This window comes from Rhamphochromis longiceps, linkage group LG15, assembly GCF_057381845.1.
Source record: "Rhamphochromis longiceps isolate RC_006_pf linkage group LG15, R_longiceps_female_GT1.1, whole genome shotgun sequence".
NCBI lineage: Eukaryota > Metazoa > Chordata > Actinopteri > Cichliformes > Cichlidae > Rhamphochromis > Rhamphochromis longiceps.
The window spans coordinates 40,886,941-40,911,200 of record NC_140571.1 but is presented as its reverse complement, the minus strand read 5'-3'; the positions used below and the strand labels follow the sequence as shown (position 1 = coordinate 40,911,200).

General features: G+C 41.1%; 1 protein-coding gene across 4 annotated transcripts in view; it reads left to right on the top strand.

The window, feature by feature from the left end:
• opa1 (OPA1 mitochondrial dynamin like GTPase) overlaps positions 1-23,833 on the top strand; it is a 35,457-nt gene extending 11,624 nt beyond the window's left edge. For all 4 annotated transcript variants that reach the window (XM_085381893.1, XM_085381891.1, XM_085381892.1 and 1 more), the window contains 12 exons: positions 574-638; positions 851-927; positions 1,756-1,921; positions 2,928-3,080; positions 3,263-3,371; positions 3,661-3,740; positions 3,954-4,094; positions 4,198-4,314; positions 4,523-4,616; positions 5,239-5,349; positions 22,000-22,073; positions 22,161-23,833. In XM_085381893.1, the coding sequence (XP_085238019.1) occupies positions 574-638; positions 851-927; positions 1,756-1,921; positions 2,928-3,080; positions 3,263-3,371; positions 3,661-3,740; positions 3,954-4,094; positions 4,198-4,314; positions 4,523-4,616; positions 5,239-5,349; positions 22,000-22,064 (1,178 nt within the window). In that variant the 3' untranslated portion in view covers positions 22,065-22,073; positions 22,161-23,833. The remainder of the gene's footprint in view (positions 1-573; positions 639-850; positions 928-1,755; positions 1,922-2,927; positions 3,081-3,262; positions 3,372-3,660; positions 3,741-3,953; positions 4,095-4,197; positions 4,315-4,522; positions 4,617-5,238; positions 5,350-21,999; positions 22,074-22,160) is intronic.
• The last annotated feature ends 427 nt before the right edge of the window (positions 23,834-24,260 follow it).

Genomic DNA, 24,260 nt, shown 5'->3' with positions numbered 1-24,260 from the left:
TCTGTCAAAGGATGGAGCATAATCTCCATGGTGAAAAAGAAAGAAAGATTTAAGTGTTCAGTTTCAGCCAGGCAGAAGAATGAGCACTAGATAATTTGATGATTAGGGTCTGTTGGAGCTTTATGATGTTGCCGTCTATATTAAAATTATAATGTCACGTTTCATGTGTAAGACTGTTTAAAAATATATTATAGCCTCTGCACACTGTCTCACCTACTACTATTTTATTAAATCACAACATCTCAGACTAAGTGACCCTCATCAGGTACAAAACAGTTTTCATACAATCCATCCAGTCTGAATGCTGATGGTCCCTCTTTAGAACTGTGTGGATGTAATCGATGATAACAGTAGTTGCTCTTTATTTAGAGGTTTTATCACTAAACCAACAATTGCATTACTGTCGTTATGGAAGTTTTTACCAGTTAGTTCTCTTATCAGGATTATTTGTTTATTTCCTGTGGGTCATTCAGGTGTGCAGTGATTTTAAACCACGTAAGATTGAAATTTGTTCATATTGAAGTTGAAAATGTTTGTTTAAATATTCCTTTTCATGATCCCTGCTTTAACCAGCTTCACGATTCAACCTGGAGACAGAATGGAAGAACAACTACCCTCGTCTAAGAGAGCTGGACAGGGTAGGAAACACAAACAGCCATTTCTTTGAACTCTCACATAGTTCTTTATAAAAGCAAGCTTGCTCATTAGTGATGGATATTTTATAAATTACATTTGTGTTTTTAAAAAAAAATGTCCTTAAGAAATAAGAGTTTATTAATATGTTAAAATTGCATAATGTAATTTAAAATTACATTAAAGGTTTTTAATGTAGTATTTAATCTTTTTGCAGAATGAACTGTTTGAAAAGGCTAAAAATGAAATCTTGGATGAAGTTATTAGTTTGAGTCAGGTGACTCCACAACACTGGTAAGTTCCTCTTGAACTAACATCATGATTTATTATTCTTTAGTTGGTCTCACCATCATTTCAGTGACTTTGTTAGTTTTAGTTGTTTGTGAGGTGAATGATATTTCATGTTATGGGGAAAGAGCAGTGTTAAAATGTGCATTAGTACTTAACCAGCCATGAGCTAAAAAGCAGATCTTTGTCTGCATGTAGCTGTATGTGAATACCACAATGAGTAAAACCTTGCTTAAATGAGATCTATGCATGCTGTTGTGGGAATCCCCTGTGTGCGTGGCATCAGTTTTCTCTGATCAATAATCTGATGAATGGCCCATGGACAGGAGCAGGGGTGGCCCTGTTAGCCAGCCAGCAGGCAGCCAGCATTATTGGAAATGGCTCTTATTGACAGTGAGGAGTGCTAGCTGGAACAAAAGGGGACCTAATGAAATATGGCTGTGCGTTTATGATAAATGAGATAAGTGCAACGCTTCCCTGGTCTCAGCGGGATTTGGGACTCGGGGGAATCCTGGGTTTTGTTCTGCGTCGCTGTGGAGAGTGTGGATGCTGTTAGCTTTTAACAGGGTCATAGTATAGATGTTGGAGTTTACAGTCGAGCGTCCCTCTTTGCTCATTGTTTTCCTGCTCCGGCTGACGACTTAACTGCACTCAGCTGGACACCTTGGTCCAAAGCACTCTTTTTGTGTTTTTGTCTGTCTTCTATCTGTAACTAAAAGTGATAATCCAAATCTTCAAGATCTTAACATGGGTTAGAGTTATTGAGCTACAAAGTTTGGTACAAGTCGGCGCACATCTCTTTCAGAACTGACTTGTTTTTTTTCCTTCTTGTAGGGAATCTATTCTACAGAAAAAGCTGTGGGAACGTGTTTCCACCCATGTAATTGAGAACATCTACCTGCCTGCTGCCCAAACAATGGACTCTGGTACCTTTAACACCACTGTAGACATCAAGCTCAAACAGTGGACTGACAAGCAGCTCCCGCACAAAGCACTGGAGGTGCAGCACACTTGCTTTATTAGTCAGCTCATATCATGATTCATTCAGTTAAAGTGATTGTTGTTATTTTAAGAATTTTTTTATTACATTTTGGTGAGTTCACTGTAGGGCTGTTTGATATAACGATATATATCGGATGACGATATAAAAACGTCTATGTTTAATTTTACGCTATCGTTTGCTTCGTGGTGTCGCAAAAATAAACTGTTTACTGCAATATTTTTTCGTTTTGATGGTCACTGTAGTGGCTATATTAATTTCTTAAAGTTCTCTCTTTCTCTTATATTTAATATAACCACACTACGGACAGACAAGCGCCTGTATTTATGCGTTGTCGTTAGCAACAACAACGGTAACTCCATCGCGTCACGTGTCCGCTTGTTTATTTTCCACATAAACCTTTCACAATAAAGCTCAAGATCCTGTTGAGACTTTTCAAAATAAACTGAATCACGTGAAAGAGTATGCAGAGTTTATGGATGAGAAGCAAAAAAGAGCCGTCGGGTGCTAAAAAATAGACCTTAGACTCAAACGTTAGAACAGGCTTTTCCCCGCAGCACGCCGTGTAATAAATACTCACAAAGAAAACGGCGGCCGTTACAACTTATGTCTAAAAATGTATCGTTTCATGCATCGGTTAAAAAACTCGACTCCAGCTACACAACGCCCAGCTGGAAACATTTCACGCAAGTCGAGCCGCCAGAGATTCACAGAATTTACAAAAAAAATGTTACATTTTTGTGATTTATATCGTTATCGGACGATAGATGTCTTATATCGGGATGTGAGATTTTGGTCATATCGCACAGCCCTAGTTCACTGTCATATTCTATTGTTTAGTATTTCTTTTCTTTTTGCTGTGTGTTGTTTTTTTTTTTATGAGTATCTTGACTCTAACTCGATTAACACAGACTGTAGAACTTGTAAAAACAATTAAATCCAGCAGTGGCTTTATTCTAATAGCCCCTTTTCCCTCCTTATATTTTGCATACTTTGCCCCTGTCAGATTGCCTGGGAGACACTGCAGGAGGAGTTTGCCCGCTTCATGGCTGAATACAAAGGCAAAGACCAGGATGACATTTTTGACAAGTTGAAGGAGGCTGTGAAGGATGACAGTATCAAGAGGCATAAGTGGAATGAGAGGGCCCTGGACAGCCTGGTAAACACACAGTAAAATACCCTCACAAGCAGAAAGTGCACACTTGTTTATTGAAGCTCCCAGAGCAGACAGAATTTCATGATGAGATGCCATCAGCATAGAGAATGTAGTCGTGATGCAAAGAAGCACTGATGCTAACAAGTGGAATGTGTTTTTTGTACCTCTGTGTGTGGTTGTGTCAGAGGGTGATTCAGCACAATGCCCTCGAAGACCGCTCCATCACAGACAAGCCCCAGTGGGATGCAGCAATCCAGTTCATGGAGGAAACCCTGCAGTCACGCCTCAAAGACAGTACGTTGGCTATGATAGGATCATATGTTAAAACTCTCCTCGCAGTCTTAACCACACAAAAACATTTGTAGACTTTTATGGTTCTTTGTAGTTTTGGTTTTTAGTTGGAATCACATCAACACAGTTTCAGGTTCTTACTTTTGTCCCAGACATCAGTCACACACCTGTCCTGACCAGGTTTTAGGTGATCATGCTTTTGTGGTGCTTTTGCTGCCACAATGAGGCATGCTGTTTTTTCTGACGTATGATTTAATTTTGTTCTGTTTTGCTCTTTGCTCTCGACCTGCAGCTGAATCAGTAATCAAAGACATGGTGGGCCCAGACTGGAAGGAGAGGTGGCTGAGTTGGAAGAATCGTACACCAGATCAGGTCAGAATTGCAGGATTTCCTCAGAAGTCATAGTTGTGATGGTGCAGTAGTTTTTATAAGGAGCTTTGAAGCTGTGAAGTGGAAGATCAATAAAAGCTATCACCTTACACAATGGTCTAATTCCATCCACACTGTAGAGCTTACATATAAATATGTAATATTTTACATTTAAATGCTCCTTGAAGTGAAGACTTGCTTTTCTAAACCTTGCAGCATATTCGGAATGAAACAAAAAATGAGCTGGACCGCCTGCTGAAGCTGCACGATGAGCACACGGCTTACCTGGCTAATGATGAAGTCACCACAGTACGGAAGAACCTGGAGGCACGGAGTGTAGAAGTTGACCCGATGCTGGTGAGATGGAACGGATTATTCCAAACATTTTTTTTGTAACAGCAATACCTGGCACTTATGTTTGGCCTCTGTTAACTGGTGAAATATTTCCATACTTGCTCAGATCAAGGATACGTGGCATCAGCTTTATCGGCGACACTTCTTACAGAAGGCACTGTCACACTGCAACCTCTGCAAGAGGGGTTTCTACTACTACCAGAGACACTTTGTTGACTCTGAGGTAAGTAGAAAGAGTTGTCTTTTATTTTTTTTTATGTATTTATGCAGTTTCACCTGAGGTCAGGGTTAGTTTGGAAAAAATGTAACTTTACTCTGGGGCACCCTGTGTACTGAAGGCGGAAGACCTAGCGGGTACACACCCTTGATTTGTGTCTGTCCCAGGCCAAAAATAAAAAATAAAAATGTGATATCCCTGTTTGTTTCTGCAGTTGGAGTGCAATGATGTGGTGCTGTTTTGGAGGATACAGAGGATGCTGGTTATAACAGCCAACACTCTACGACAGCAACTTACCAACACTGAAGGTGAGCACTGTGGACTGGGGCTGGGGGCTATGTTATTTCCATAACAGCAGTTGTAGCTATTTATGGAACAAAGGTAAAACTATAGAATATCAAACCTTCTATTTTTAATAATTTCAGCCTTGTAGTTGTCATTTCTGTGGGTTTGTTTTTCTTGTATCTTTTTGTAAAACCAACAGGTTATTGGCAGGAATTTTACTTCCTCCTTTTGATTTTTTCCCTCCTGGTGGAGTAAGTTGTTCCATCAGTGGTACTTTGTGTGAAACATGTGAAAAATGCAGTGCAGTGAATCTAGTTGCACGCCATCCCCAAAGCTGATACTGAGATCAGATTTCACTGTTGGTTAGAAATGTTTGACTGAAGTCGTCTCTGCACTTTCATTGTTGGGCTTAGTGATTTTTATATCCTTTAGCAAGGTTCCAGTAGTTATCCAGATTATCTATAAAGTAAAGACAAATGTGAGAGTGACAGTCCTTCTCCGAGTCTTTTTAATCATTATAAAGTGTTTTCATAACTTGATTCATCAAAACAAAAGATCGACAGAAAAGTGCATTTCATTGTTGTTGGGCCAGGCATTGATTATTATTGTTTCTTGTGTATCTGTCTCTGTGTCCGTGCTCGCCAGTGCGCCGATTGGAGAAAAACGTGAAGGAAGTGTTGGATGACTTTGGAGAAGACATGGAAAAGAAGACCCAACTCATAACTGGCCGCCGAGTCCAGCTGGCTGAGGATCTCAGTAAGACACACAAACACTTGCAGAGCAGAAAATACACTGCAGATACACAAAGGCTATAAAGAAACACCTGTGAGTCTGATTGTTCCTATTTAAGCTTCACAGTTCTTAACTCAACGTCACAGTAGTTTGCATGCTAACCTACTACACTATCAGATATTATATACAGTAATGTGCAAACGTTTTAGCCAGGTAAGAAAAAAAAATGCTGTAAACAAAGAATGAGTGTTAATCATTTATTTTCATCAATCAACAAAATGCAGTGAATGAACAAAAGAGAAATCTAAATGAAATCAATATTTGGTGTAGCGACCCTTTGCCTTCAAGACAGCATCAATTCTTCTTGATACACTTGCACACAGTTTTTGAAGGAACTCGGCTGAAAACTTTCTCTTTTTTTTCCCCACACCTGCCTAAAACCTTTGCACCGTACTGTATGCATATCTTACTTTGACCACTCAGGTCAACTACGTTATATTAAGCACGTGGATCCATTCTATAAAATCCTAGAGTCATCAGTAGGTGGCAGTGATGCTTCAGGAATTTATATTGATTAGTCCAGTATGGCAGTATTATTGCATTTAAGTTAAGCTAACAGTACAGGCCGGCTAAAAAGGCCTGTTTTCAGTTGCCTAGAAAATAGGATGCTCTCTAAGAAGTAGGTAAAAGCAGACAGAAAATATTTGTAAATCATTTAAAGCTGTTTCTATTTGAAAAATGTACAAAGACGTACAAATGAATTGTTCAAGCAGAAGAACATTATTTAAAGGAATATTTATTTATATGTAAGCTTATTTTTTTACAGCAATGAGAAGTTCAAACGGGGGAAACAGAATAACAGAAAAGACCAGAAAAGTTTTGTGTTTCTTAAAAACGCATCACGTGGAACATTTCAGAACTAATTTATTGGATATAAAAAGAGATGCTGAGTCTTTGAGGAGTAGAGATGGAGAGGAGCTCAGGCAATAGTTCAGTTTAATAAAACTGCTTCTCATTTTAAAACTAAAAAGAGTTGGAGAAATCGCTGAGGTTAATTCATCTATATCAGTCGTCATCAAGTAACAGTAGGTTAATATAAATGACAACACGCACCATAGATGCTCTCACATTAAGCTTAAATAAGCAAAGAAATTAAGACATTAGCTAAATAATAGAAGTGTATTTAAATTTATACTTTTTATTAAAAAAAAGAAGCAGCTGTTTTCAGCAATCTGATAAGGGGTAACCACAGCGCCTAGCTCTGCCCGTTTAATTTGGCTGTGTTTTACGTGGTACGCCCTTCCTGACACAACCCCAGAAGAGATTTTTAATCTTGTGCACATAATCTCTTCAACGCCTACTGGGAGTTCCTTTAAATTTTGCACAAGTGTTCACTTGGACTCTAGCAAGAACTGATTATTAATGATTGACCCATCTCCTCCTTTCCTTCTGTAATTTTGAGGAAACTGCTCTTGCTTAAGCACAGATATGTTTTTGCAAATAAAATGACTCGTTCTCAAAAGTAATTCGTACTGATGTTAATTACAAAATAAGACACTCTGTTCCTACAGCGACGCAGTGCACATGTGCTGTATCTCCTCTGTAAGTGAGTTTTGGGAAACTTTTCTCGGGGGTGGACCGATATATCTGCTAATTTTTACCTGTCAGCCTTTTGAAGGCTCTTAATTAAAAGCTGGTGCAATGAGTCTTCTCCAGCATTGGTCTTATTCAGAGAAGCTCTGCTTGCTAAGCAGTTTGTGTTTGCAAAGTGGCACACATGGCTTGCTGCCATTTCAGAAGTATCTGTGACACACACACACGAGCATGCGCATGCATAATGACTGTTCCTGTCACCACAGAAGTACACAACAATTTAGACACACTTGCCTTTAAGTTGTAATTTTCTCACATTTAATCCAAGTCAAAGCACAGTGTTAAAACACTGCAAATGCCTGCATGATCTCAGAGTTTAAAGAACAATACGTGCCTCAAATACACACATTAGAGTGAAGTCAGTTTTTGCAGGAATCATTCTCCTGTCAACTTCTTTTAGATTTTGTTGACTTTCATATGTTGCATGTAAGCTCTGATTGTCAAAAACACATTAGTGCTTTTATTACCTTCCATGTAAACAACAGCAGACCACATGTACAGTATTTAAGTAGGCATAGTCATGCTACATTAAGAGGCACTCAGAGAAGACAGAAACACACACGGAGGTTTTTGCTGAGGGTTTTTCTGTCACAGAGCCCCCTCTCCATTCCACACACCGTCAGCCATGTCTAGACCTGCCTGGCCTTGCAAATTCTATAAGGCAAGTGGATCCATAAACTTTTCCAAACATGACATCCCCACTTTCCATCTGGAAAGACTGTCCTCACTAATAGATGTAGGAGTGTGTCTGGAATTTCTTAAGAAACCATGTAGTGTAGGACCACACCTGTGCATGCACACACATTTATTTTGTTTCTTTATGAATTATTTGTAGTGAAGTGTTTGCTTCACTCTTTAAATCTGCATCAATACAAGCAGCCATCATTTGGAGGGTCAGATGGGAATTTTGACATCAGGAAAAACAAATCTGTTTATTGTAATTTGAAGGTATAATGAACGTAAATGTAAACAGAATAAAATGCTCTGTGAGTCACCATGAACCACTGACCATGAGATGCAGTTTTCTTTATTGCATTTTACTCCTCATATCTCACTCCCTTCACTCCTATCTCTACTGCCGACTGAAATATAACACCACTTATTTTGTTGTAACTCATAACTAACATTCCAGCCTAACATTGCAGTCTGCTGGAAATGTACCTCACAGCACGCCGCCCTTTTGCAGCCCTAATTTTACAGTGATGTCAAATTTTTTCTTTTCCTCCTGCTAATAAAATGTATGTTCCAGAGTTTGAGCTTTGTCAGTCTGTCAGGTTGAGTTAGTGGGTGAGTGGAGGATCTGGGTCATTAGCTGTCGGACACTTTGCGCAGGGCATTCGGTGTAACACAGCCTAGACCTAAGTGTGTGGGTATGTGGGTCCTTGAGTCTAGACTGAACCACGTGGCTTATGGGCTGAGTTGGTGACATGCCTCAATTTCCTCTGGGCAAAGATTTCTTCTTTTTTTTTTTTTTGGTTCCTTTTTTAACTGAAAGGCTCATCATAAAGGTTTCCTTTGCAGAAGCTTTTCACTCGTGCAAATATAGTAACTGGACATGGCAAAGCATAATTAATAAAACCCAACTTAAGCATTCTTAATTAGAAGTATCAGGTAGTGATTACTTTGTACTTTTAAGGACATTTCCGCTGTTAGGAGACCCTAAATCTGTCTTTAGCAACATCAGGCGGTTACTACATTTAAGAACACATGATAGGAATCACACATGGTTCCTTCCGAAACATGCAGTTCTCGACAGGAGAAGATTTTTGTTTGTTTTTTTTGTCTGCATCTGTGTGAAACAGCCTTATTCAATGTAGTTCCATCAATGATGAAATCATCTTTTCTTTGCAATATCGTTTCTCCTTCATTCTCCAGACCTTTTAGAAACAACAGGTCAGATTGCTTCAGGCCCAAACTATGGCCTGACCCCACAGGTCAGCCAGCTGATACCATAGGCTACTTGATCCAGCTATTTTTTTTTTTAACCTGGCTCCAACTCCCTGGGTCATTCTGACCCTATTTCACTGCCTCTGTTAAAATCTATCCACCTGATCCTGTCTATCACTTTTCTCCCTTGGCAGAGGGAAAGAAAAACACAATGGGCAAATCTCAGAGGAGGGCTCACCTTCACCTTTATAGCCTCTCCGGTTAGAGAGGAGAGAAAGTGGGAGAGATGGGAGACATTAGAAAAGATAAACACACTTAAAAGCAGAAATGCGCTTCCAGGGGTGGACTGCTGTTAAACTCGTATTTGCCCCTACTCGCAGACAGACCTACGATCACTCAGGTTACAAATACAGGTCAGGTGTGTGCGTGAGGGAGAGCATGAAAACTCTGTTAATTAATAGTACGCTGCAAAGCGGGGGTGTGTGTGTGTTTGTCAGCGTGTGCCGGACCAGCTGTATGGCACAGTGCCGTCTCTGGAGCAAAGCCCAGGCCTAATGTGCAGGCAGAGCCCTCTTAGGAGACCACTGGGCTGTCGCTTGGCTGCTTCATTGACCCTCATAGAAACGTAGTGCAGTGTGTATGTGTTTGAGTGTGTTTGCATGTGTCTGTGCTTGTTAGAGCTACTGTGGTGGCTGATTATAGACAGCGTACTGTACCACATTGTTTCAAGGATTGCTTTTATTTTATCAAGCCGTGAATGTCGTATTTAATGTTGTGAGTTTGCACCATTTTTCTATGTCAGCACTTTGTTTTGTGTGAGATATTTGTCAGTTGTAACACACAGATCTGTTCAAGGAGTTGGTGTTTAATGTTTATGTTAACATTGAGTTTAGTGTATTCATGTGTCTTCATGTGTATTCATGCATTTTTATACTTAAAAAAAATCATCTGATACTATTATTAGTATAAATGCAGACTCGTTATTTCACCACACATCTGCAGTTCAATTCAATTCAATTTTATTTATATAGCGCCAAATCACAACAACGGTCACCTCAAGGCGCTTTATGTTGCAGAGTAGATCATACAATAATAGATACTGCTTTGCTTGCAGTGTCCACAAATCGAAATCCGGTGTGTAAATGGAAGGTGGAACAGTTTTTTATTTCTTCCTAGAGCCAGTTTGGCTGTTTTGGAACAGGAAGGAGCAGATTCCAGCAGTCACTCCCACATTGGTGGCTTTTTATCTACCTTGTCAGATTGTTGAAGAACGTGCACACAGTGCACTGGTCCCTGAATATATAAATAGAAATGCACATTTGCACCTCCTTTCTACTTTCCCCAAAATATTTTCAGTCCCAAGATTAAAAACTCATATTTCTCCACAAATGGATGGGTTTTTTCAACATACAGTATTACATCCCTATTTATTTATTTTTAATAGGTTAGTTGGCGAGTTTAAAACCTGGTCATGGTTGTTTGTAATAATATATTTCAGATTTGGTCATTACGGTTGAATTTCCAAGTTCCCAGGTGGTATTCTCATCTGCAACGCTCCCCTCAACTCGATTTCCAACTCAAAAAGTCACAGTAGACCCACCAATCCAGTGTTAGCCATCATGGCAGAACTTGAACGTAAACAGTAATGAAACTGCAGTAAGTCTGTACTGCCACTGTTGTGTATTTGTGACTCATTAAATAAGCCATTAACAGAACACTGACTAGACTCTATCTATGAACATGCTGCAGTGGCGTTTTTAAGCACAAAAAAATGTATTGCTCAGCTTTGCTAGCGATGCATGACTACTCTGGGATCTGTTATTTGGGATTTTTGGGGGGGATTTTTTGATTTTTCTAAATGTATTTGATCACTCTTTGATATCTTTTTTGTGAACTTATTGTCTGTTATTCCTTTGTACAAGACTGAGCATCTCTGCTTTAAACGTAAAACTTCTGAATAATTGATTACAGTGTTCACCACAAATGTGTTTGACTGTTTTGAGGAGAAATGATAAAACACATTTAGTCTTTCTTTCCTTTTTTAAAGTTTGAATCCATGTTGACAGCTCATGATTGTCACTACACGGGAAGTTAGGCATTTCACGCTGCTTGGACAACAAAATCAATCAGTCTCACACTTTGGTTGCTGACACATTTTGGGAGGGGTCGATTCAGATGAACACCTGGGACCGAATAACCTTTTACATTAAGTTCATCTCCTCAGCAGCAGGCTCATTGGCTCTGATAAATGCAAGAGCGTGTGGAAAATTATGGATTTGAGCTTTTGTGACACGAGGGTTAGCTGAGGGTCGTGGAATGGAAGGTGTCAACAGAAGGTGCTCTGAAAACAGTGCTAATGTGTGAAGTGTTTGCGTGTTTGCACATGCAGTCACTTTCTCCTTTTTCTCGCGTGGAAGCCGAACACAATGAGGCTGTGGTTGTCTGGGCTTGCTCAGCGGAATGCCCTCTCAGCCTCACGCTCACTTCGTTTCCTTTCATCTCCTCCCCCTCGTCCTCTTTTGAGCAGCTTCCTCCAGAGTGATTAGGGAAGGCTCATTGAGAAGTGCTCCTCTGTTCTCCCCTGCTGTAAGGGATGACGTATCATCTTAAGGTGTTGTGTGCACATGTTCCCTCATTCAGAAGAGAGGGGAGCAGAGGGTGGTGGCATGCTGTTGCTGCTGTTGCTTGTACAAAGCTTTGCGGTGCTTCTGTTGCTTTTCTTTATGACTTTAAGGTCATAATTCATTAGGAATTAATGCTGCTGCTATTGAAGCTTGTTTAGAATTAGACATATTTCCAGATCTGCACACAAACAATCATTAAAGATGCTTAACTAGCTTTTTCCTCAACTATGTTTTTATGTCAAACTACAATGGCACACGGTCAGAGGTGTCTTTTTATTCAGAATGAGAACATTTACAATAAACACAGCTGCCAATTTCCATGAATAATTTTTAATCTCTGTGCAACTGCATTCAGAACACAGCATTTCCACACTCTTTCCCAGCGGGTGTTTGAATCCTCTAGGGCTGCCCTTTGTCACTGACTATATTCATGAAACCCAGCACCTTCCAGATTTCAGGATCTCGGGTTGTCTTTTTTGGAGGATGTGGGCCTGGTGGCTTCATTGAATGGCAACCACAAGCTCACACTCTTGCAGCGTGTACCATGGCTCTCAACCGAAAAAGGGTGAGTGCCCACTTCAGGTTTAAATATGAGTTGCTGCCCCAAGTGGACAAATTCAACTGTTTCAGGGTCTTGTTCAGAAGCAAGGGTACAGTGGAACCTGAGATTTACAGGCAGTTCTGTGTAGTGTTTGCAGTGATGTGGCCTCTGTACTGATCTGCTGTTGTGAAGACAGAACTGCCACTATATTGTTTTTTGTTTTTTTTGTTTTTTTACGGCCGACCAAGACAATATTACAGATACAAGCAGCAGAAACGGTGCCTGGGCTCAGAGAGAGGAACTCAGAGCTGTTACTCCAGCAAATCAGAAGGACCCTGCTGCAGTGGTTCAGACGTCTGTCTAGGAACTGTCAGAATGTGTGTGGTGAGGGGTTTGAACATGTCCAACTGGGACTCTCCCCTCTGGCATTCCCAGGAAAGGCTGAAGAGATTATGTCCCTCAGCTGGCTGGGATGAGGAATGTTTGAGTTTAAACTGCTGCCTCCACAACCCAGATCTGACTCCCTCTTCTGACAGTGTGAATAAGTTAAACGACACATTTAATTCCTGAGATATCTTAATATATAAAAAATCAATTACTTCACTCTATTACTTAAATACTTTGGTCCAGTATGAATGGCCTTGGGGGAGGTCATCAGTAGGAAAAGCTGTAAAACTTGTGAAAAGTTAAAAGTCCAAACTGTATGCCCTCTTTCACCTTTTTCTGAAGCTTCCCATTGGCTGGATTCATCTTTGTCAGACGAAGTTCGGTATCAGGGCTTTATGTTTGACACCCATGCTCTACAGTGACCAGTGATTTTGCAGACAGACTTTTCTGCACTCCTATTTTTTTCTTAAATGTTAGTCCTCACTTATTAACAAAGCTTTTTTTTTTTTTTTGGTCCACTGGCAACTACATAGTATAAAGCTTCTTGTCACCTCCCACGTACTGTGTGTACTACGTTTGTGTTTTGTATATATCTGATCACCAATCAGACGTGTGTAGCTGTTTGTGGTATCCTGCCTTAACTCTAATTGCCTCTGAATGCATCTACACTAGTCAGAAGTGTGGTTTTGTAAACCGGGAGTCTTATTAGTGTTACAAGTAGGTTTTTTTTTTTTCTTCCCCCCACAAAGAAGGAAACCTCAGACTGCAGAGTCACTGCCAGATGATTCATTTTCTCTTTGGGAGCATTAAGTACACAAACAGTAGATCTAGAAGTTGTCATAACACTGGCAAATATGAAGCAGTACTTTGTGTATTTCATTTCATGTTGTTTAGTAAATGTTGTGGGACTTACTGCTTTTCTGTTGTGAGGCACAATCAGATATCTGTAAATCCTTTTTGGTTTTTCCACATTTTGACAGCTCTCTTTGTTCACTTGTTCAGTAAAGTACAAGTGAAGAGAGACTAAGATGTTTTTCCATAATATCTGCTTTATTAGAGGGAGTTTTATTTCCCCGTAATATTCGCTGATTGTTGCTGTTGTCATACGGAGAGCAGCCGTTGTTCAGGATGCCTAGCAATCAAAAGGTTGTTGGTTTGATTCCCAGCTCCCCCTCTCCTCCTCCTGAACTCCAAATAGCTCCGTGTGTGTGTGTGTGTGTGTGTGTGTGTGTGTGTGTGTGTGTGTGTGAATGAATAGTGGTTCACAATTGCGTTTTGAGTGGTTAATAAGACTAGCTATCTTTACATAAATGCCAGCTGATTTTCAACGCGTCTTGTCTTGTTTTTCAAGGTAATTTTTGAAACTGTCCAGTGGATTGCTTCGGTTATACTCACTCTTCTTCAGTTACTCCCTCGTTACCTTTGCTCGGCTTAACTGTTTCTTCAAGTCTCCTTTCTGTTACTTCCAGCTATAATACCATCAACAGTTTTTTCCAACTGCTGTGTATTACTGGTTTCTCTTTCATTGTGCTCTTTCTTTTCTTGTTATCAAAGCTCTCCCACCAGCCAGCTGCCACCGTTTACCAAAGTCAAGACCTGTTTCTCTTTCCACTTTCCCATCATCTGTCTCTTCCCCTTTATTCCTCGCTGACTTCTCGCTTCCTTCCTGCACTCTGGCGCATCCATCCATCCATCTATCCATCCTCCCATGTCAAGCACCAGGAATCTTTGTTTTGCACACACACACTTGTGCACACACAGGCATGCCCATCATATGATTGACAAGCTGTTGTTATTGCTGATCATTAGTCATGAGCATTTGTTTAAACAGGGTTAGACAGAGGACTTAATTACCTTTGCATCACCGTTTAATTTAGAAAAAGAGGAAGAAACGCAAGCAGTACAAGATTAAAAAATTGAGTTTCATTCATTGAAACAGCTCCAGTGTTATTCAGTTTGTTGTTAATCTTTGGACTGCATTATTCAGACCACAGCGTCGTAACACCCGTTTGTCTGCTTGGAAATATCCTCCCTAGATAGAAGATCTGTGAATAAATCAAATGGACTACAGAAGCAGGAAAAAAAGCTGCGTGCTTTAGATGACAACCAGGCAAGAGGTGATGATGGAAGTGGTGATGCAAACAAAAAAAGGGGAAAAAATGAAGGAGATTGTGAAGCCATCTCTCATTCCCCTCAGGGAAAGAGAGAGTTAAGTGTGGGAAAATAGGAAAGAGAAAGATGTGTGGTGATGGGAGGGAAAAGCAAGGCTTCTGTTCACATGTTCCCAGCACAGTTTGGCCACCGGGGAGCCATTCCCACTGATCGCCGTGTCACTCACACACATGCACACACCAAGCTCTGACATCAGGTGCTGTTTAAAATGAGGTAATGGGAAAACCATACGCTCTCTCTTGTAGGCAGTTTAAAACAGCACATGGTGTAGTTTTCTGTTTTTGTTTTTTATAATGGATTTTTATTGTTGTGGATTCTGTGTTGCAGTATAGCAAAATAAAAATGTGGTGCAAATGCGAGAGATTTGTTGCCAATATGATGCATTTTGTTTCCATTATACTATTATAAAAGTAATGTAGGATTGATTGGAGAGCTTGCAAGGAAATGGTCCAACTAAACAGGCGCAAATATGAAATCATTAGGTTTCCAAAAAATCTATTATGCCGGCTGGTTTGCATAAGTGTTTTTTATAAATAAAAGGGATTCTCGAGCAGCGTATTTTACAAGAATACTTGTAAACTAAAAGAGGAAACGGTGCTACTTTCTCCATCTTTGCAGGTAAAACACCTGCAGTTCACTAAGTTACCAAGTTTTTGTGGCTCAAAGGTATTTTAGGCGTTTTCTGTCTTTCCGGTGTTATATCGATATAAGGTGTGTGGAGTCCAGAGCAGCTGGAAGCATGTATTTACCTGAGGGTGGAAAAGGGATGAGGAACGCTGGCCCCGTCTTACTTGCATGTGCTTAATGCAGAGTTCATTGGCAGTTAACCTTAGCCGCACACCTGTGGCTGATTCAGTGCAGGGGAGTTTCTTTGAGGAATCATGACAAGATATCAGTTTAGCCAGACTCTGCTTCACATTCCCGGGCTCATGTGGATCCTCGTGATTGATTGCCACTTAGCCTCACAACTGGCCTCCATTTGAGTGCACGAGGTGAGTCTCGGAAAACGTCTACTCCTGACGAGCTGTGATTTACACCATGAGTCATGAGCAGATTTACTGTCTCAGACTTGTTTTATAGAATTTCCTGATATATTTTTAATATGTCTGTTATGTACCGTAGAGTTAAAGCCATCGAAAATGCAAATTTATTCCAAATTTGTCCCCAGTTTTACAATCTTTTGCACTAAAAGTCTGACCAGCAGTCATCACCTGGCTCTTTTCAAAGCATTTTGCTGTTTTTATTTAGACTGCCCTTTGGCTGACCCCACGTTTTGACCTGTTCAGACCACTCTGTGTCTTTCCCCAGGTTAAACTGCGTTCTCACAGGCATCTGTTTTCTAGATAAGAGACTCAAGTGCGAGGGCTGATTCATTGCTCTGTCACTGACATGGCGTTAGGGCTGTTGACATACCGGCACTCCCGGGGTCTCCCATGGACCAGTTTCTGTTATAGCGTGACTATCCAGATTTAGTGACAAATCAAGCAATAGCATGCTGAGGAAAATGGCTTTTCTGTTTGTTACATTAAGAGATCAGCTTTCGGAGAAGGAAAGGCCAGAGAGTTAAATATTCGCTGTCCCCACCTACACTATGACCTTGGCAGTCATGAGCTATAAAAAGTTTCTTCGTGAATGATGACAGGCCGGGACAGGAACCAAGCCCCCACGCCACTCTCTCCAGTGGCCGTTCTGCAAACTGTTGCTCTCCTGTCAGAGCGGCATGCGAAAGAAGCCTGAACCTTGGCGCCAAACTCATCCAGCGAAATCTTTCTGTCGCCACTTTTTTCACGACAGCCATCTTTTCTTCACTGCTCCCTCCCTTTCACATTGAATGAAGAAGAGTGACCACATCCCAGAGGAAGGGGATTAGGTTTTTCCCCCTCCTTCTTCACAGTAAGTTGCAGTTCCCCCAGGTCTTTTTCTCTCTCCTCTGTGGTGGCTACTTGTCCAGCAGGGCCACACAGTCTAATTACAGGTCAATTAAAGGCTTTCGGGATCAGTCCTTCTGCCAGCAGTTCAGCCATGGCAGGCTTAGGGGTTTCTACAGAGTGAGAGTGAATGAGATATCATTTCATGTGGAGATCAGCCGAGGGAAGGCCTTGAAAAAGAGGATTTACGGAAAAGGCTCCCCTGTCTTTCTTTTAGTCTGCCAGTCCCTCCACACTTGGTAACCCACACACCACCAAGCATCTTAAAGAAGGGGCCTCTGGGATAGAGGCCAGAGGATTATGGGAATATTCATGACCAGATAAAGGGGTGAGCGGTTGAATGACTGTGTTTTGAGGCTCATCTCTTAGGTAAACAGGCGCTTAAATTGAGTTTTAGATCGCTACTCCCACTGCTCAGTGTGGAACAGGCAATGGTGACTCTGTCCACTTTTTTTGTTGCGTTTCCACAGGACGGTGAAAAGAAAGCCTTGTTGTGGCCTTTTTTTTTTTTTATCCGGTCCTTTGGTAGCAAACAGATGGTAAAGGAGGGAATAAATATCTGTTCCTCACAGTTTCTATCCACAGAAAATATTGGCTGTTCTGAAAGATGCCATTCACATCCACCCGTGTCCTCCTGGGCTCCTGAAAGCTGCTCATTTTAAAGTCGTTAAGCATCCTGCTTTAAGAGAATGGTAAATGGGCTTTGCTCCTTTGATCTACATCTAGTCTAAATAAAATATATATGGCTATTTGATGTACAGCTAATTGAGCATGGCTGCAAGTGGAACTGATGAATTACAGCAAGTTACTTCATAAATCAACGTTTTGCTTTACTGCAAACTCCGCTACAGTCTACCTGAAGCCATTACACTTCATGTATGCTTTTGGTTTTTTTACACGGATCTAACTTTACAAGCAACCAGCCTGTTTTATCAGAGTGCTTTCCTGCTATTCCATGTGTCAGGTGTTTTCACGTCTGTGGTGTTTAGTCTGCTTAAATCGAACTGGTTTGTTTTCCTCTTCGGTGCAGTTCATTTGCGTAGAGGTGAAGACAGTAATCACACTCGGGTGCTAACCAGAACAGCCGCACTGAGACCCTTCGGAGGGTCTCCGGAGCGGTTCGTTTATGGTGTGAACGTGCTCCGACCTCGATCTGAACAACTACCAGGTGTACATTGTAAGTATGAGCTAAAAACAGCTTCTTGTTCTGGGATGAGGCAAGCTAAAGATCTCTATGGGCTAGCAACTAGCTGTAAATGTAAATTCTTCATGCTGTCCAATAGTCCAGAACACAGCACCTGCTTCCTGTGTTTACTTTTGTTGCTCCCGTCCTGACCAGTAAGCGGGCTGAACATTGTCTCTGCGTAAACATTAAGCAGAATCACAGGTAAAAGCTTTAAGTTTACAAACCCGTCAATGAATTTGTAACAGAGTAAACAAACTGTCGGCGTGAAGCCTGTAACCCTTTCACAACATAATCAACCAAACCAGCTCTGACAGCTTCCCTACAGGCCCAGATGTCAGAGTCTTAAAATAAAGTTTGAATAGCATTTGTAATGCAGTAACAAGCCATTGTCGAATATTTCCAAAATATAATGGTGACCGGCAAATTACCGTTTCGCCCCCAAGGCAGCGAAAAAGAGTTGCATTCAGCAGCTCTCTACCACTATTATTCTCTAAATACACCTGAATAGTAATGACATCTACTTAACTTGATAGGAGTTAGATAATACTGTGGTCCACTGGATGAGTGATGGGTTTTCAGTTGCCTCAGCAGCAGGTGTTATAGAAGAGTGGATTTCACCCTCCCAGTGTAAGCTTTCTCAGGCGGTTCGGGAAATTAGACTAGTGTCTTTTCTTTATCGCAAACCCCCTAATCTCACCTCTAGACCACTGCTGCCTCCAGTGAGCTAGCAGAGCTCAGCATCTCTGCCTGGTAGCTGGAAAGGATCCTTAATGTTTGACCTGTGCTAAGCAGTCTATATTTAAAATGCTGAAGCTCTATAGAGCACCTTATCATCAGCCACATCTAAACCCACTGCAAAGCTTTGAAGCTTGAGCCAGGGGATTTCCCAAGTTTTTGATGATCTGACAGCCAGTATCCTCCTTTCCTCACACCAGCCAAAACCCCCTCACCTCCCCCTTCACCCCATAACTCCCATCTCTTTCTTCACGTCGGACAGATGTTGCTAATCCCGTTCTTATTGGGTCGGATTGAGTTATGTTGTCCTGTGGTCAGGACACACAGCCTGTGAAGCCAAACTCTGCGAGCAGCCTTTGAGCCGTGCCTTGTTGTGCGCTGCGTGTTCGAATGGCATACCAGAGGTTTAGGTTTCATTCAGCCCCACACCTGCTGCAGCGACTTGTCAGCGTGCACCTCGACAGGCCCCCTTTAATGCCTCCATTAGGTGTTGTAATCTCCCCCTAACGCCCTGCCATTTTGCCCGAGTGTGTTAACGGAGTATCAAAGGCCGGGGATTTTTTTCCTTCGTTTTTTTTCCCTGCCACCTGCCAGCGGTAAATGTGTGGGAAGGTGAAAAAAGGTGGAGGTGACATGACTGTGCAGCGCTTGCTGGTTTTCAAGACATTTGGGTGGTGTGTGCGTCTCACAGCCAAGCTTTTCTGGCTGTCAGTCAGTTTTTCTCAGTTCTGCCTACCTGTGTGTGTGTGTGTGTCTGTGTTTTTTTTTTTTTTTTTTTAGGTTATTTTTGTAATCTAGGACTTCTCAGCTTTGCCAGTTTTCAGTTTTGTAGGACATAAGTGTGGGCGTGCCTTCATCTCTCCCAACAACTGTTTCTCTTCCCATCAATCAAGGAAAGGATACCTAAGCAGCCATGCTCCCTTCAAAGGGGGGGCTGCAAACAAGCGCCTGAGTGTGATATTTAGTTTCACTGCAAAGCACGCACGCAGTTATCACTTTTGTACTGATGTGAAATGGACACTTTGGTCACTGTTGCTCCGGGGTCCAAGCCTCAGTGATTTATCTTCTTTAAAAGTCTTTTAAAAGCCGTGTTTTCTGCGGCCTGCCTCGTAGGAAAACAATCGACAATGGTTCGTCTCTGGATCTCTTTGCCGCTGACTGATCAATATAGTGCACTGCTAGTTTGTTTTTCAGAGCTCATGTTTGAGTTTGTGCTTGGGGGAGATCCAGACAGATTAACAAGGGTGACAGAGAAGCTGCGCAGCCAGCCAGCCGGGCCTGGAGGTACAGCTGGCATCGCAAGCCACGGCTTCCTTTTCTCCCGCGCTGGCCCGCAGACTTCCTTCCACCACTGTTTAATCAGCGATTAAGTCCGCTTTAGACGGCTCGCTCATCTCGTGTGACAGTACACGTTGGGTGGAAGGATTGCTCGTCTTACGCAGTCTCAGGACAATAGGAGTTTAATCACGAAAAGAAGTGAGTGACTATTTCTTCAGTAGACCCCCATTGATGTGAAATGTTGTTGTTACGGTGTCTCTCTTCGTGTCTGCCCTGAAGGTACATAGTAATTTTTTTTTTTTAAAAAGGGGAGGGGGAGCGAGAGCTTTGATGTGGTCCGTGCTAACCGGGAATGGGTACGCAAGCCGTCATCATGATGTGCGAAGGAGGCCTGCCTTGAGGTTTTGCTGTCACTGTCAGAGGGGACCATCTGGTGTATTGGTGGAGAATGTGTTGAAGTGTCTAACTGTAGAGGTATATCACAGGAATGAGAGCAGATTTATTAAACCTCCACCTCATCCTGGTTCTGTTTACTGACATTTTAGTGTTTTCTTAACTGCAAAAGCTGCAGAAATCAAATTCTCAGTTTTTAAAGAAAATTGGCTGATGCACAGGAAATCACAGTAAAGTTCTGCAAGCAAATAAAAGCTCAGTATTTGTCCACATAGTTATAGTTTTTGTATATGTAACAGAGAAAGACAAATCAGATAACTTGTATTACTCAACAAAAGCTGAATTCATTAGCTGCTACTTTTTTTTAACAGTAATGCAGTACGTTATTTAATTACTCGTCACACAACTCATTAATTACTGTTATGTTCCTCACATGTACGATGATCTGAAAGCCAAAGTGGCATAATTACCAGTTCACTGTATAAATCTCAGGTCACATCTCCACACGCCAACACAAATCCCCATCCTAACGAGGACACGTACGTACTTTCTCTTAGTATTTAAGTATGAACACAAAGCCAGTAACACAACGCAAAGATGAACACATTCACAGAGAGACTTCAGAGCAATCTTCACAGTGATTCTACCTTAGAAACATGAACAGGTAGAAACGGAGGCTTAAAGTCCAGATTGGTCATCACTGCCTTTGTTATGTTAAGTTCAGGCTCTGGCTGCTGGGCTGGTGTCAGCATACAGTCAGCTTCAGCATCACTCTGGGTTCTTGGGTCACTCTGTGTTAGCATGCTGTCTGTGCAGATGGTTGCAAAGAGCTGAGTTTGTGTTAGCAGTAATAATGTGGTTGTTTCTGTCCTGGATGCAGTTTGAACTTCATTGTTGTGCTCTTGTAAAAATAATGTACAAAGCTTTAAGTGGGGTTTTTTCTCTGTGGCAGGCAAATCACAATAAATAAATATTATAACATCGTCATGAACTGAAATCAGCTCATGTTGTTTTTTACATTCTATTTATTTGCTTTCTGTCTGCCTGACATGCTGATAACTGAAGAACTGCTCGACACAAGTAACAACATAATTGTAACTTTAACCTCCTAGGACCAGGCCATATGTGGACATCACATTTTGGGTTATTTTGACCAAAATACAGAATTTTGCTCTACAAGGCTCTAAAATTTTAAACTAATATCCTCATATGTGGCTCTTATTTTTCTTAAAAATAATGTAAAAAAAAAATTCTGGTAATTCTTTGTTTTTACATTCATTGGGACCCAATGTGACCAAATATCAAAGAGAAATTAAAAATGCATGCCGTGGAAGAGTTCGGGTCTTAGGAGGTCATTTTAATTACTCAATTTCGTACAGTAACATGTTACTTTACTGTGTTATTAACCTCCTAAGACCTGAACTCTTTCATGGCATTCATTTTTAATTTCTCTTTGCTATTTGGGCTGATTGGGACCTGATGAATGTAAAAACAAAGAATGATGTGATTTTATTTTTTTTTCTTTTCTTTTCTTTTCACCTCATTTTTGTTTCTGAGAAAAATAAGATCCCCGTAGGAGGACATTTGCTTCAAATTTCAATAGAACAGTGGCAGTATAACATCCTCATAAGTGGATATCAGGCCCTTGTAGAGCAAAATTTATTATTTTGGTCTAGACAACCCAAAGTGTAATGTCCACATACGTGGACGCCAGGTCCTCGGAGATTAAAAAGTATGACGTGTTCCCAGTAATATATTAACTTTACCTCTGTGGTTTCTTTTATTAGTGGAGGACAAACAATTTTAAAGTTACTGAAGTTATTGCCAGCTAATTTTGTGTTTGCTGACGATTCTGTTCTCTTAACAAACCCACCGTTTGCTTCTCTGCAGAGAAAGTTCGTGAGATCCAGGAGAAACTTGAAGCCTTCATAGAAGCTCTTCACAAGGAGAAATAGATGAACCAGGTATTTGTCTCTGTAACTGTCAGCTCCTAACCAAACTGATGCCCTGTTCACTAAACGCAGCCCGTCTTATATTCTTGTTGTTATCAGAGCTCTTGAAAATAAAGTTTGGATCACAACAGAGAAATGCACTGAGCAAAGACGACTCATCTGTAAATGACTGTCTTCGCCCCAAACACTCACCACACACATCATACCCACCCCTCCACCCCGCGGACACCTATGGAGAGACGGACCTGCACAGAGCGATAAGATGAAGGAACAGTTTTCAGGCTTTCTCTGCGATTTTCTTGTAACTTTTTCTTGGGGTGACCAGAGGGACTTCTGTACAGGAGCCCAAACCTAATAAGAAGCTTGCAGAGTCCTGACAGACGTCTGACCGCTTGTTTTCAATAAATGAGTAAATTGTGTACATGTTTATCTCCAACTTTCTTATTTCTTTTCCACTTTACGTTATGTCCTGGTTTTCTTTGTGTATATGTAATTATGCAGGTGTGTATTCACTGATCTGTGTACAGAGAGACCCTATTGCCATTGGCTCCTTTTGTCTCACCTGGTGCTCCTAAAACATGCCAAGTTAGTAGGCTGGTAGGCACAGAACAAGTCTTGGTTTAGTTTGGTTGCACTTCCAACTTAAAGCACTTACCGTTGTCTCTCTGTGCTGCGAGGGGATTCTCCATGCAGGCTATATGTTCCCCTAAATTAGGTGTTCCTTCTGCAACCTGCAGAACATAGTCAATTAATACTGCATACTACTTCTTTGCAGGATTAAGAGGATATGATATACAATATACAATGCAACACTTTGATTTTATTTCTTATTATTTGGTTCTTTTGAAGTTTAATTAGCAAAAATTAAGTATTTGCATACAATTACCTGATTTAGCTCCAAGCTCAAATGTCTGAGTCCATGCAGATCTGTCTATGTGGCGTTTCTTGGTTTGTGCAATACAAAAACAAGTATTCTAAATTAATTCTTAATTAATTTAGAATACTTAAGCATAATGTAAACACCTTACTAAAAAGACCTCTGCAGTTTGCTTGAGGCGCTTTCAGTAAACAAACACAACAGGTTACATAACCTTTGAAAGATCAGAGCTGATATCATCTGTCAGTTATCGCACATTTCTGTGGACTCGTCTAGTCCATCCCGGTCCAGTGTCCAGTCACTCAGGGTGGGTTTGGTTCCAACCTACACCAGGTTTCATGTTCTTTTGCGGTAATGTTTGTGTATGCAGCACAGGCACGATTGTCCCCTCTTTATGCTGTTGTAGCTTAAGCATTTGATCGCGCACAAAGAAGAAAAGAGGAAGGGAAGATTTTAAATGCTTTGGTCAAATCACAGATTCTCCCATCAGCCACTCGTTTCCAGTCTTTTTGCTCTTTCCTCGTTCTTATCTTCAGCCCCTCTTATCTTGCACCTCCATCACCCACGTAGACATCTGCTCATTGTACCAAGCTGGGAAAACTGTTTATATTTGCCTGAAGGGGGGGTGGTGAGACCGTGTTAGTTCCTCTTCCTTCCTTCCTATCTGTACATGGGGAAAAGATAAAATATAAAACTTAATGGGCAGTCGTGGAGCTACTATCATGTACAGCACCTGAACGCAGAACTGTGTAACAGAGTTGTTGAGTTGGTTCAAAAACGTGTTTTATGTTGTAGAAAATAATGTTTGCATGGTGTATCCCATCCGCTGTGCTTTATTTATTAAATTGTGTTTAAAAGTACAAATTGAAAATAAAATTGACAAATAAAGAAATCATTATTTCGTTTGTTTGGTTGTTTCATGACATGTCAGCGTTAAACCGATGTTTGCAGCACTGGAAGCTTTTTGCAGTTTTGCCTGCTGGTTCATGCTAGTGGCCTCTAACAATGCTACTCAGGTGAGTCTACACTGACATAACAGTTTTATATTCAGGATCCAAAACATGACTAATTATACTATCGTGACCCTCTGATTTGTTTAAGGTACCATCATCAAGATGATTGCTTTTTCTGGGTGACTCGTGATAGCTTTGTGCTGCTATGATTTTCTGAATTACATGAAAAAAACTTTAATAGGTTGTTTTAATGTTAATAGACTAACGGGTAAACTAAAATTGTGCAGTCTACCTGTTTGCATGTGAACATTATCACTGTGAGCTTATTAGCTTGCAGTTTAATCCACAGAGCAGCTGTTCTGGCCATCC